Below are 14008 nucleotides of genomic sequence, written 5' to 3' on the forward strand. Positions count from 1 at the left end.
TAGAAAGATAGGATGTTGAAACTTTCAAAGGGCAAGACACTAAGGTATTTTGAGACATTCTTCCTATAGTTTGAGAACCACTGATTTAAAGGAAGCTAATATTCATCTAAAATTAAATATACACTTTTCACAGACAAGGCAAAGTCCTTTATAAAATGCTGGCGCTTGATTTACATTGTTTATCATTGTAGAAAATAATTTTTCTGTCTCTTGAAATGGGTATGAGTGAAGGCAGATTATATACAACTTTTACCTCTCTGTTGTTTTCTTTCTATCATATAATATAATTTTCTTCAGAAGCAAAGTAGCTTAAATCTAGTAAAATAAATAATCCTCCCAATAAACCTATGAGTTGGTTAGATTTTTTTGTCAGCTTAACACAAGTTAGAGTTATCTGGAAAAGAGAACCTCAGTTGAGAAAATGCTTTATCATATTGGCTGTAGGTAAGTCTGTATGGTATTTTTTTTTGATTCATTATTAATATGGAAGGGCCCAGTCCACTGGGGGCAGGTGGTCATGAGTTTTATAAGAAAGCAAACTGTGTGGAATATTCCTTTACACTGTGTGAATATATGTTGCTATGATTGGTTAAATTAAGCAGCTGACTGGTCAATAGCTGAACGAGATAACATTAGGCAGAAGAAGCAAACTAAGAATGCTAGGGAAGAAGGACAGAGTCAGGAGTCATGAACAGAAGCAGAGAGAAGCAAGATGGAAAAGGTACCAAGCCTTGTGGCAAATCATAGATATAAATATGGGTTAATTGAAAATGTAAGAGTTAGTAACAAGCCTGAGCTACTGGCTGAACATTTATAATTAATATTGAGTCTCTGTATCGGTTATTTGGGAACTGGTGGGCAGGAAAGAAACTTCCACCTACAAGGCTGAGCAAGCCACAGGGAGCAAGACAGTAAGCAGTATTCCTCCATGGCCTCTGCTATATTTCCTGATTCCTGCCTTGAGTTCCTGCCTTGGTTTCCTTCAATTGGCTGTGAATAGGCATATATAAGTCAAATAAACCCTTTCCTCCCAAGTTGCTTTTGGTCATGGTCTTTATCACAGCAATAGAAAAGTAAACTAAGACAACCTAGAATACAGTTTCTTTTTTTTCTTTTTTGAGATTTTAGAGTTTATTTTTAACCATACCACAACTTCACCTATCCTTACTAATACCTTCTTCTCAGTAATATGAGCAATTTTTAGTTTATTGTCAGAGCTAAGGAAATAAATGTTTTCAAAGCATTTCTACATCTACTAGAGGTTGGAATGACAGTCAGGTAACCATAAACAAATTCAAGGTGAAGATTGCAGATCTATTGTTAGAATACAGTTTCTTGCTAGTTTTCTCTTTTTAGCTTATGAAATCCTTCACAATAAACAGTTGCTCATTTAGTAAAAAAGGAAATTATTTGAATTTAATAACTACCCCCCAATAGATGTTAAGCTAATAGTAATTACTTCAGGTGAATTACCTCCAGCTTTTTTCAGAAAGTTGTTTTTTTATTGTTGTAGTTTTGAAACATCACAGAATTATATAGTTTTAGATTAGGGACAATGTCCAACCACTAAGGCTTACTTCATGTAAAAAGAATTGGAGTAACCAGGCAATATTCCACTCTACCTTCAAAGTCCTTGTGAACTTGCGTGTATGGTCCTGTGGTCAGTCTTGGCTACTAAGGAACTTAAAACATACATAATTCTGGTAAGTGGAGAACTCCACAGAATTCATCCTGAAACTATTGTATGAAAGTTGAGCAATGCCGGGCGTTGGTGGCGCACGCCTTTAATCCCAGCACTCGGGAGGCAGAGGCAGGCGGATCTCTGTGAGTTCGAGGCCAGCCTGGGCTACCAAGTGAGTCCCAGGAAAGGCGCAAAGCTACACAGAGAAACCCTGTCTCGAAAAACCCAAAAAAAAAAAAAAAAAAAAAAAAAAAAAAAAAAGAAAGTTGAGCAAACAATAATAATGAATAATACATTCTTTAAAATGTTTAAAGTCTGGAAATGTTTATATTGTGTGAAATGAGGTATACTTGAAGTCATTTTAGCATAGAGCTTTGCAAGAATGAACAAACACATGACGTATCTGATCTTTGATTGTCATATTTTTTGTCCAGGAACCAACCAAACACATTTTCTCTATTGTTTATGCATTTAACTATCTATGTTGTGCTCTGAGTTAAGCACAATACAGTTGGGTGACAGAAAGGAGTCCCACAAGAAACCCATTTGTCTCACTGGAAACCAAAAAAAAAAAAAAGACAAAAGGATAATATTCACCACTAGCAAGGCTTGTTGTGTTGTGCTGGTAGAATTTAAAGGGGTGGATTCCATTCCATTGTTGTTTTGTCTTTAAAATTGAAGGTTTTGATTCTGTGAAACAGTTTTAAATGGGTCTATGTAAGTTTAAAATAGTATGTGATTAAGTAAGATATCATCACAATAACCCAGAAGCTTTGTAAGTTCCACTGCACTGTGATTAGTGGTACATGGATCTGCAGATACCAGAGTAGTAGGTGGATGCTGACCTGCTGAGAAGGAAAGCTATTGGGCAGTTGGAGTCCCTCTTACCAGAGGAACTTTTTGTCCCTTTATACACGGATAGAGAAAGGAAAGGAGAAGTACCCCGTCTTATCTGCTTAAGATCTGTTTCTCATGAAATTTTACTTTGTCTTGCATTAATTTCAGTAGGAACCTATGCACTTCCACTGTATTGCATGCAACAAATTAAATAAACTTTAAAAAAAACCTAAAACTAAAAGAAACCCAAATTGGAAGATCAAACTGTTTGCTTTTAAAGATAGACACACCATCCAAGGGGCCACATTTTTGGTTCTCCCGTAGCTACTCATCCCACTCTATCAGGTACTTGATCTTCTAGAGCAACAGATTCAGTGAGGGGAAGGAGAAGGTGGTGGAGAGAAGAGATAGAATTAGAGTTCCAGGATCCATGTAGAGCAGGGGCTTGGCACACAGTGCTTCCCCTCCTCACCCCTGGCCAATGCAGGTGAGCACTTGCTAGGCACTGCATCTTCGCAACAGCCTGAGCAGCCGCAGGTTAAAGATCAAGGCTTTTAATGCTTGCGTTCTCTCTTTCTGATGTTGTACTAAGAACACCTTTCCCGATGTGATCGCTGACTTGGATGATGTCCAGCTCCTGCCCAGAAAGCACCAATGAAATGGGAAACTGTGCAGTTGGTAATACTTATCACAAGAAAAAAAAAATCAAGCAAGTAAATTGCTGTGCCCTTGTAAATGTGCCTGGCTAGATTCAAAAGATCAAACTTTCTTAAAGATGCAGATTGAGCGGCAAGAGCCCGTGGTCCAGCACTGTCCCTACTCCAAGGACCTTCTCAGGTTGCTTGGGTCCCTCCAAGTGCAAGGCGCTCCCACCGTCTTCTTCAGACCCTGAAACCTGCCTGTGTCAGGCAGATCCCTCCTCGGGAAAAGTCTAGACTCTAGATGACACCCAATGTCAATGTCGAGGCAATCAAGCCGCTCCTTTTAAATAGCCCAAGATCTACATTTAGACAAAAACAGATCCCAGTTCCCGGTAAAGGCATTTCTGCTCATCCTGTCACTTGTGACAGGAACGGAGGGAAACAGACTGCGGGAGAGGGAAACAGGAGAGGCAGAGGAAGGACGGGAGAGGGGGAGACCAGACGCGGGTGGAGACGTGAGGGAGGGGTGGAGACTGAAGACTGGGCCCGGAGGGGACGGGGGAGGGGATGAGAGAGCGTGAGGCGGAGGGGCCTGACGAATATCCGCGCCCCGGAGCAGCGCTCGGTGGTTCTAATTAAAGCGGCGCTCGGAACCCGGGGGACCCGCCTGACGTCGGCGGCCGCGGGGATAAGAAGCGCCCGAGGACAGCGGGGCTCGGAGCAGCAGGGTCGGCGCTGTCCCCGTAGGAGCTGTGCGTCCTGTGTCCCTGCGCTGGACAAGTGAAGCTGGAGCTCATGAAGTAGTGTCGGAACTGGGAGACGGAGGAGCGCGGCAGGCGCGGAACCCACGGCGTGGGCTCAGGTGCCCGAGGGCAACGCGGGATCCACGGCGTGGGAGCAGGTGCCTGAGGGCAGTGCGGTACCCACAGCTGGCAGGTGCCCTTGCCTCTCAAGTCCAGGGTGGCCCAACTGCTCCGCAGCTCCGGTCCTGAGGCCGGGCTGCACCTGTGGCCTCCTATTTCTGAGAGAAGTGTCCAAGACCCCGCGCGCGGTTCCCGCGGTGAAAGAAAGTTGTGTGGCGCGGTCTCCGCGCGGACTCCGCGTGCGGGAAACTTGGACTCCGGCTGGTGGGGCGGCGGGTCCCAAGACCCGCGACGCAGGCCACCGGGGCCATGCGCGTGTCAGGGCGCCCGCTGTTCCTTATGCTGCTGCTGCTGAGTATGGTGGGGGACCGGGGACGTGCGCAGCCCCGGGGGCCTGCAGACCGGCAGACCTTGCTGAGGTTGCTAGTTGAGCTGGTTCAGGAGCTGAAGAAATTCCACACTGGAGACAACAAGAGGCTGCAGCTCCTTGGCGAGTCCGACTTTGCCTTGGGCCGTAGGGAGGCCACGGATTATGGGGCAGACCCAGAGGAGCAGAGAGTGGGTGAGTGTTCCTCAGTGTAGACGTGAAGGACTTAGAGTGGGTAAGAGCTCAGCAGTGTAGACCATAATATGAAATAGAGTAAGGGAGGGTTCTGGCAGCATAGATTTGAAAGGCAGGAAGTAAGTAGTGAGTGCTCTGGCATTGTAGACGTATGAGAATAGGATGTGGAAGAGAGAGCCCTAGCAGTGAGTCTGAGGAACAGTGTGGGTGAGTGCCCAGCAACTTAGACCACAAGGTACAGAAAGTTAATGAGATTGAGCTGTAGCAGTATGGACCAGTAGGATGCAGAGTGGATGAGGATCCAAGCAGTGTAGACTACAAGGAACAGACAGTGAGTATTTTAGCTGTGTAGACCTGAGGGGCAGAGAGTGGGTGACTGCTGATTATCTGACAGTTCCAATCTACTTGGTAGAGAGTGAATGATGGCCCAACAATGTGGACCACGAGGACTGGAGTGGGTGAGGTCCTGGCGATGTAGATCTGACAGAGAGTGAGTGAAAGTCTTGGCAATATGACCTGAGAAACCAAGGATGCCCGAGTGTCCATCAGTGTAGAACTGAAGGAAAAGGAATGAGTGAGGTACTGTCAGTGTGGGCCCTGAAAGACAGTTCTAGCCACAGTGTGTACTGAGGAGCAAAAAGTGGGTTTGGCAGTGTGGATGAAAGGGCTACCTTCCATATCTGAAAGACACATTATATTAGTATTTTCTTAAATATAATTTTTTTAGAAACATAGTTTTAAAGATGAATCAATTTTAAAAATTTTTTACTAAGAAATTTTTTGTTTTCGTTTTTGTTTTTTATTATTTCTCAAGAAAAAAGAAACTGGCAGAAACAGGAGACTGTGTGTGAGCATCTAAAATAACAATCCCAATCCACTGCTAAGATATGCTGGTGCCCAGTTTAGGACACTCTGCTCCTTACAGGGGAGGGTTGCCAGCCCACCATTTCCAGCAGAGGAAGAAATGGCCAGAGCTTCCCTGGTGGAGCCCTTTCCAGAGTGGCTCATGGGAATTTCTCAGGAAAGCATGCAAGCTTTTAATGCTTTCATGACACAATTAGGTCAAATATGATAGGGTCACTTTTGTGTAAACTGACTCAAGTAAGGAGCACATGAAGAAAGGCCTTAGGTTGTAGTCTCCACCTCCCTCATGGAAGACTCAATGTCAGTATCTCTCATTGGCTATTAGGAAAGAGGAGAATAATATTTCTGGTAAGAATAAAATGTGACATTACACAATCACAGAGAAGTTATTGGCTTCATGTGGGTCAGAGACTTAGAAAATGATTACAGAGACTGAAAATAAAGCAAAAACAATTTCCAAACTCAGGGGGAAAAACAAACAGGAAGCCATCACTGGGGACCAGATGCCAACAAAAAGCATGATTATGAGTTGGTGTGTTAAAAACCTTTCCTTAGGGACCCTACTTTGCCTTATAAACCAAGGTGATGTACATTCCCATCTGTTCACATCAGCCTCACTATCAGAGAATTGTAAAGAAATTTGATCTTTAAAATTACCTACAAAAGTATAGTGTTCAATACCTCTTTTTGTTTTGTTTTGAAGGTTCAGGTTTATTTCTAGAATTTTTAAATGCTGTGGAATTTGATTTCAAAGTTTTTTAATTAAAGTGGATACAAGTGATTCATCCCTTGGAATCTATCCAAAACCATTTTTTTTTCAATCCTGTAACTTTATGGCCTGTGACTCTTATCATATCCAGAAAGAATAGACTGATAATATTGGAGCTTTATGAGTAGTTAATGCTGTTTGAGAAAAATCATGTCCTGATGTAAGTGTCCACATTGTATTACATGCAAATACCAAGTGTTCTCCTATTTTATCCAGTGCATTGTAGTATGGATAATGCAAGTCTCAAAAATTTCCTCCACATTCACTTAAGATCACACTTAATAGGTGCTTTGTTCAAGTAATACGCTTTCTCACCCCTCATAGAGATTGTTCCTCGAGATCTAAGGATGAAGGACAAGTTTCTGAAACATCTCACAGGTGTGTGTTCCCTTCACTCCTCTGCCCTCCCTGCTCCTTTTTGCCCTGAGTCTTTGTGACTTTCTTCCTCTGTGTTCCAGGTCCTCTTTATTTCAGTCCGAAGTGCAGCAAGCACTTTCACAGACTTTACCACAACACGCGAGACTGCACCATCCCTGCATGTAAGTGAGCACCCAATAGGCAAATGGCGCTCCACTCTTCCTTCTCAGTGCAGGAGGTCTGCTTTTTGACAGGTCCCTACCTGTCTGGATTGGGGCAGGGTGCCTAGACATTGGAACAGATGGTTTAAACTCTGCAACAACCACTGGAAAGTATTTACCTCATGGTAACCCATCTTGAAATGGCCTGAACCCTTCCTTTCATTCACATTTTCATTTTGTTTATGAATTCTGGCACAAAGTCCATATTCTAGTCTATTGGACATCACACAGGTTAGTTGTGAGATGCTCAGGGGTCTGCTGGTGGTCAAAGTGTTGGGGTATAAACAGTCTGGTTGGCCTAAAAATTTCCCATCAAACTTTTTTACCGTCTCCATTGCTCTGACCAGTGCTATTTTCTTTCCATTAGTAATAAAAACTCTCCTCACCTAAGAATTTTATTTGCTATTCCAAATGCTGCTCTTCTGGCTGTTCTTCTTCAGCTCAGAGACACAGGGCTTATACATTGGCCCAATTCTCATGTGTCTTTCCTTTAAATTTCTTTTCATTTTCAACACACTTCATTTACTTATCTACTGAAGTATATTTTACTCCCCCACCAAATGACCCCTTGCACTCTTCATAAAATCGTTTTTAAAAAATGAGATGACGACTTTCACAGGAGAAAAGCCATGCAGACACACCAGGATCTGGCTGGCTGCTTTGAGAGATGATAAAGAGGACAGCAGCCCAGTCAGCAGACTGAAGTAGCCTTTCCTGCTTGACACAGATATACTGGTTACATGGAGTAAGATTTTTTTTCTGTTTAGGCAGCATAGCTTCTCTGAATATTGATGCCTGTCATTTACAGACTGCTTCTGTATGATGGACACTGCTAGGTAGGTTCATGACATCACATCTGTGGGTCTTGGCCCAGCAAGGCTTTCTCACTAGCATGTGTCAGACAGTCAGGTCTAAAGCCCAGGGTTTAGAAAACATACTTCCTGTAGAGTATGATTTTTCATTTGAACTTGCTACGTGAACCTCTTGTATCATTATCTCCCCTACTTTCTTGTGCAATGAAATATCTTCTGTTTGAGCATTACTAACTTGTTTCCTGGGGCCTCAGAACCTTTTTATTGTTTAAATGAACATCTATTTTATAATAAACATCTCATATAATACAATAATATGATTCTAGATTCTAAATTTGAACATGACCTTCTAGCATTAAAACCCATTCCTTTAGAGATTAGGAGACAAAATTTAAATTGCTTGTCATAGAAACATCAAAACAACAGGCTCAAGGCTCATGCCCCACCCTGCAAAGTCTCTTCAAGCTTCTCCCAGGGTGTCTTGCCATTCTCCACATTGTTGCATCCTTTGGTAATAATATATAAAGACTCCTGGTCACAGCTTAAACTGAGTCCCAAGTGGTGGGAGGTTGACACATTTGTGCATTGGGACAATCAGCCATTTCCATCTCTTTTTTTATTAAAACAGAATGATAGCCCTTCTGCGATGTTTTAGGATGTTCAGAAATTCGCTGAAATCCTGGGGTGCTAGAACTGATGTGGACCATAGAGTCCAGCCTTCCTAGATAGCCATAAGTGCTTGGTGGAATGAAGAACCAAATCTCTTATTCCTGATAAACAGAATCAGTTCTACTCTACATGCACATCACTGGTTGAGGAGCATTGTTTGATACTTGGACTGAGTGAGATAGGAACACCTAGAATCTCAAGGCAAATTACAAATGGAAGTATGTACAGTTTGTTAATTAGATGACTCCTGAGCTCACAATCTACTCCATCTTGGTACAGAATCTATTCAGGAAAACTACATTTCCAAAATTGTGGAAGAAGAGCAATAAAACAAATCTAGGTGACCAATTATAAGTAGGTTAGGTTCTTTTTCCTCTTTGAACCAAAGGGATATATGTCATAAATATTCAGAAGCTAACTTTTTGGGAGTGTGTAAATATTTATCATTGTCACTCATTCAGATTCTCCATTGAGGATGAATGCTTCCCCTTTTGATGATTTTTGTTACTCCTGAGAAATACACTTTAGTAAATCATAAATTACTGAAGCTTTTCACGGAAATTTGTCCTGGGGAAATTCTCCTATAGCTGTGGTAACTGAACCTTCCTATACATTTTTTGATGGAGCAGAAGAATGAAGTATGGAATCTAGGAAGCAGCAGTGACCATCAGGCTGCACTCAAAAATGTTACCTTTTTTTCCAGTCTACACTTGAAAATTTGCTTTTAAACTTTCATCTTCCTCTTCTTCTTCATTGTTGATAACTGAGTTTAGAGTTTTCCACAAGCACATTACTACTGAGCTATACCCACCCCTATCTCCCATTTTTACTTTTTGGGACATATTCTTGTTAAGTTGCTCAAGGTGGCCTCATATTCATTCTGTAGCCCAGACCAGCATTGACCTTCTTATCCCCTTGCTTCTGTTTCTTGCATAGCCTCCCAACTGGGTCCAGTCTTCCCTGATCCTTTTGTCCCTCTTTCTTTCTGACATCACTGTAAAAGTCTATAAGGCTCATCTCAGGTAGGGACTTAATCTGCATGTAATGTGAAAGAGAGTTCACACCAAGGCACGTTAGTAGCCTATCTCACTAGAAGCAACACTAGTGGGATTTCTGTGGACCTGGCAGCCACACTTCAGAGGATGCTGTGTCTATCCCTTCTGTAGCCCTTATCTGATTTCTACTTGTAATGCCAATTTCCCCTGAAGTAAGTAAGTAATATAGAGTTCATAATTTCAGATAACAGATTATATTGCTTCTAAGGAAGTCAGAATATTAAAAAAATAAATGGTGGTTATAACTCTTTATAAACTTGCAAAAAAGTCAGCCTATGTTTAATTTTAATGTTGTGCAGGCAACTGACAAGGGTCCATGGTTTGTTTTCACTGCAGACTATAAAAGATGTGCCAGGCTACTTACTCGGCTGGCTGTCAGTCCCATGTGCATGGAGAGATAAGGTAAGCTCCCAAACAATTGTGGTGGACACACAGAAAGTATTAGTATCCCAAGTAGGTCATTAAAAAACAAACAAACAAACCACCACCAACAACAACAAAAAAACCAACGGGCATTTAGACTCATGCATTCTTTCGCTACAGTAGCCTTTCTCTGAGCAAAAGACAATCAACTTATCTCAAAATGCTGGCCATGAGTAGAAGGCTCCCCCTGCTGGCTATCTACAGTGGACATTGTTATTGGAGCTTCATATGGTACATAGCTGATTTCAGCACAGACAGTTTACATCAGGGCACATGTTTTAACCCATTGCTGTTGGCTTCAAGGCTGAACTAATTCACTGACATTTATGAACACAGATGTCCTTCAAAACTTATTTAATAAACAACATATAGAATGTGGCAGGCTAGAACTGTGGTTCCCTGCTGCCCAGCATTGCACTGCATATCAATCCATAAAAATCACCAAATTTAAAAACTAAGGCATGTGGGTGGGGATATAGCTCAGAAGGTAAGAGCACTTTCTATGTAAGCATGAGGCTTTGAGTTCCAAATCCCCATTACCCATGTAAAATGCCAGACATGGCAACAGATTCCTGTAACCCCAGAGCTGCAGTGGCCAGACAAAAGGACCACTTTAGCACCAGTTTCAGTGAGAGACCCTGTCTTGAAGGACTAAGGTAGAGTGCTACATAACAGGACACTCAACATCCTTCTCTGGCTTTTGTATGCATACATGGGCACGCACATCTTCATACACATACGTATATCACACACACACACACACACACACACACACACACACACACACACACACAAACCCTGAAACATGATACTTGTCAAATGTGCATTCCTTTTGCACTTTGGTAAAGTAATACAAAATTTTAAGTTAGACTATACTATTTGTTACTAACCACAGCCACGCAAATTTTATGTATCTGGTAAAGGTTTCGAGTCTTATCATTATAGCAAAAACAAACAAACAAAAACTAACATAGCTAATAAATGTTTCTATGAGTGCCACCCTAATGCCTAGTGGAAGAAATGTAAATGCACTATCAGGTTGTAACTGTACACTGATGCTCTCAACTGTGCTGCTAACAATGTATAGGGGGAATATGGCTTTACTTCCCAATACAGATTCCACAGTACTAATTCGTTTAAGACCGGTTGACAGGACTTTAATCAGTTCTGTATTTCTATGTCTTAAGTGTGTCAGGTATTATTAGTTAGAGATTCACACCACAAATAAGACCTACTTCCTGAATACAAATGGCTATTCCCAGAAAACATGCCCGTTCTCCAGAAAATACAAATAAAAAATGTTGCATTTTTTTAATAGCTATTCTAGCTTGTCTCATAAAAAATGGATGAGAGGAGCACTCTTTTATATACAGACATGCCCAGTACAGCAGCAGCAGTGTGCACAGAGGTAAACCTTGGACCTAGCTGGGTCAGCAGGGCCAGGACACAACATCCTCACAGTCTGGATTGCTATATCAAGACCAAAAGCCACTAAAAATAAGAGGCTCTCTACTAATGGTGAAGTGAAGCAGTGAGGGCTGCACATGTATCCTGGCTTTCTGGAGGAAGCAGGTGTGTTTATGCTAGTCAAAGCTGAGAAGTACGTGCCCTCATTTCCCTTCTTTCCAACATTTTTTCAACCACTGCATTTATAGCTCATTGAAGTGTTTTCTCTTCACATACATACACATATACATACATACATACATACATACATACATACATACATACATACATACATACATACATACACACACGTGTAGTTGTGCTGGTAATGTGCTGGGAAAATAAAAATATCAGTTCTATTATATCCTTTGGGTGTCTCTTGGGAAGTAGGGCATGAATGTCCAGCCTATCCACTGAGAACTTTCTTGCCTTTGGTACCACCTAGCCTCCTGAGGGCTGGCTGCTCTTGTACAGGATTCAGTTTCCCAAAGAACCAAACTACCAGCAGCACACTGTATTCATGCACCAGCTCTTCTTGGCCAGTCTGCCAGGCATCAGCAGCACATCTATGCTTGCCCTAATAATAGTATATTACAGAAAACAGCAAGGAAAAGGCATGTTGAAGAGATATGGCATGGGGCAGACACAGTAAGTCACAGTGGCTTCTGCTACATCTGCATTATCCAGACAGAATATTGCAACACAGTACAGGGGCACGAAGATCTGTGTTCTCAGACTTCTGTACCAAAGGCCACCTGCTTCAACAGTCACTTGTCCCACATGGAATAGGTTCAGTTTGACCAAAATATGGGGGGGGGGGTGCAATTTAAAACACTAGTATCTCTGCTGTTAGTTTAAAACTTTTATTTATTTTTTAAAGATTAAACTCTTTTAAGTCAGAAGGTTAAAACGGACAGCAAACCTATATCTAGTGGCCACCAGTATTAACTTAGGTAGGTGTCTCTGTACTTTTGCAGATTAGTTCAGGGTACTAGTCAGGTCCAGAACAAGCATCCCATCTCACCACAATGGAGAAAACCCTGAGCATGTGTTCTGCTGGCTCACAGTGGCCACACCAGTCTTCTGCTTAGTTTTCATCTTCTCTTTTCCAGACAACTGGACTAGATTCCTGTCCCAGCTCTTGCCCACAGCCTAAGGGTCAGGTTTTACAAGTCCTAGGAGACAAGTAATGAGTGAATTCATGAGGTTTCCTTGGGAAGCTCAGTAACTGTCCTCAGACCAGAGAAAGCATGAGTCACACATACACCTTATTATTGAACCTACAGGTCAGTTAAATGAAAAGCCTGAGCTCTGGGATTTTTTTTTTTAAGTATAGACTTGAATACTAAGTATCCAAGTACCTGGTTTAAGCTAAATATGGCCTAGTAACCTTGCTGTTATCCTCCCTTTAAAACTAACAAGTAGACAGGTATTTTAACAAGAAGTACTAGAAAGGGTTTTGATTAAATAGTAAGTTTACTGTGTGAACACAGAAGTTTAAGGCAAGTTTGTGTCACTTTCCCTGAAGTGACACAAACTGCAACTCTATTGATTGAATACCCAAAGATCCCCATCAAGACCAAGAACTAAAGTTAACAGTAGCAAGTATTTATTCACAGGTGTGCATGATGGCTTTCATCCCTTAGGCAGCAAGCACATGGTAACTAAAAAATTTAGTTGTTTTCCAGATGGGAGTGGGGGAAAGACCTAGACTTTGAACATAAGATAGATACAGACTCCTTGTTTATAAATGTGTTATTATATTGCTGAACTCACTGGTCCTCTAAAATTGGTAATAAAAAGTGAGTGGCAATATAAAATCAAATGTAATTGTTTTCAGCTGCAAAGGAGCAACACCAGGAACCTTGAAAAGTGCCTTGGAAACCAACAGAGAACAGAACCATCTTCATGCCCATTTCCTGTGGACAGAGATTTATTTTTGCATTCTTCCATAATCCCTCTGTATTTTCTATGTTGCTGACAGTTTACAAATATACATTCAGCAAATCAATGTTTCTGTCAGTGAGACTTGCCACTCTTTAGATTATAAGAACTGAGAACACTCCACATTTGATGTTTAATGCTATAAAATGAGGTATTTCTCTTTTAAGATTATGTGGAACCAAATGGAGTATTTCTTTAAAAACATAGGCAGAACATTAAATTGTATTTTCATAGTATACAGTATGATTTGACATTTTGTACTACTTCTACAATTAAACTCCCAAAGTACAGTTTGGAACTGCATGAAAAATTTTAATGAAAACCAAAAAAACCTCACTTGTGTTAAAGACAGTGGCATATCAACCTGCAGATATGTCCAAACCAGTCCCATTTGTCCTCTGTAAAAGTACATTCCAGGTATTGTACAAAATGTAAATACTGTGAATAAGTACAAGGAAATAAATGAAGTGTTTGGTATAATGAACAGTCTTCAGAGTGACTCTTCTATAACAATGTCATTGTTCAGTGTGTGTGTGTATGTATGTAGGTGTATTAAATGACACAAATTGCTGATTACTTGGTGTCATTTAGTCATCCAAATAAGTTTATATTCACCATTTCCTACATGATTGTAAGAGAATGCCAAGCTAAGAACCCTATGAGCAATTCCAAATTTTAATGGCTGTATTTTAAATAAGTGTAACTGGATTGAACTTAAAAAGGTAAATTTCTGTTCATGAGCTCTTATAAACACATGGTGCTGTTTAGGACAGCCATAGAACAAAATTGCCACCAGAATACCACATTCCAAGGACCTGCATCTAAGATATACATGTAAAAATTCAAGCAAACAATAGGATTTTA

At 41.2% G+C, this 14008-nt stretch overlaps 1 protein-coding gene across 1 annotated transcript; it reads left to right on the forward strand.

Annotated features, from left to right (window-relative positions):
* Positions 1 to 4188: 4188 nt before the first annotated feature.
* Positions 4189 to 13163, forward strand: Alkal2 (ALK and LTK ligand 2). The gene is made up of 5 exons (XM_006989780.4): positions 4189 to 4584; positions 6542 to 6595; positions 6676 to 6756; positions 9668 to 9733; positions 13041 to 13163. Exons 1-4 carry the CDS (start codon positions 4332 to 4334, stop codon positions 9730 to 9732), a joined length of 453 nt encoding a protein of 150 aa, XP_006989842.1. The 5' UTR covers positions 4189 to 4331; the 3' UTR covers position 9733; positions 13041 to 13163.
* Positions 13164 to 14008: the final 845 nt, after the last annotated feature.

The sequence above is a fragment of the Peromyscus maniculatus genome, chromosome 22 (assembly GCF_049852395.1).
Source record: "Peromyscus maniculatus bairdii isolate BWxNUB_F1_BW_parent chromosome 22, HU_Pman_BW_mat_3.1, whole genome shotgun sequence".
Taxonomy (NCBI): domain Eukaryota; kingdom Metazoa; phylum Chordata; class Mammalia; order Rodentia; family Cricetidae; genus Peromyscus; species Peromyscus maniculatus.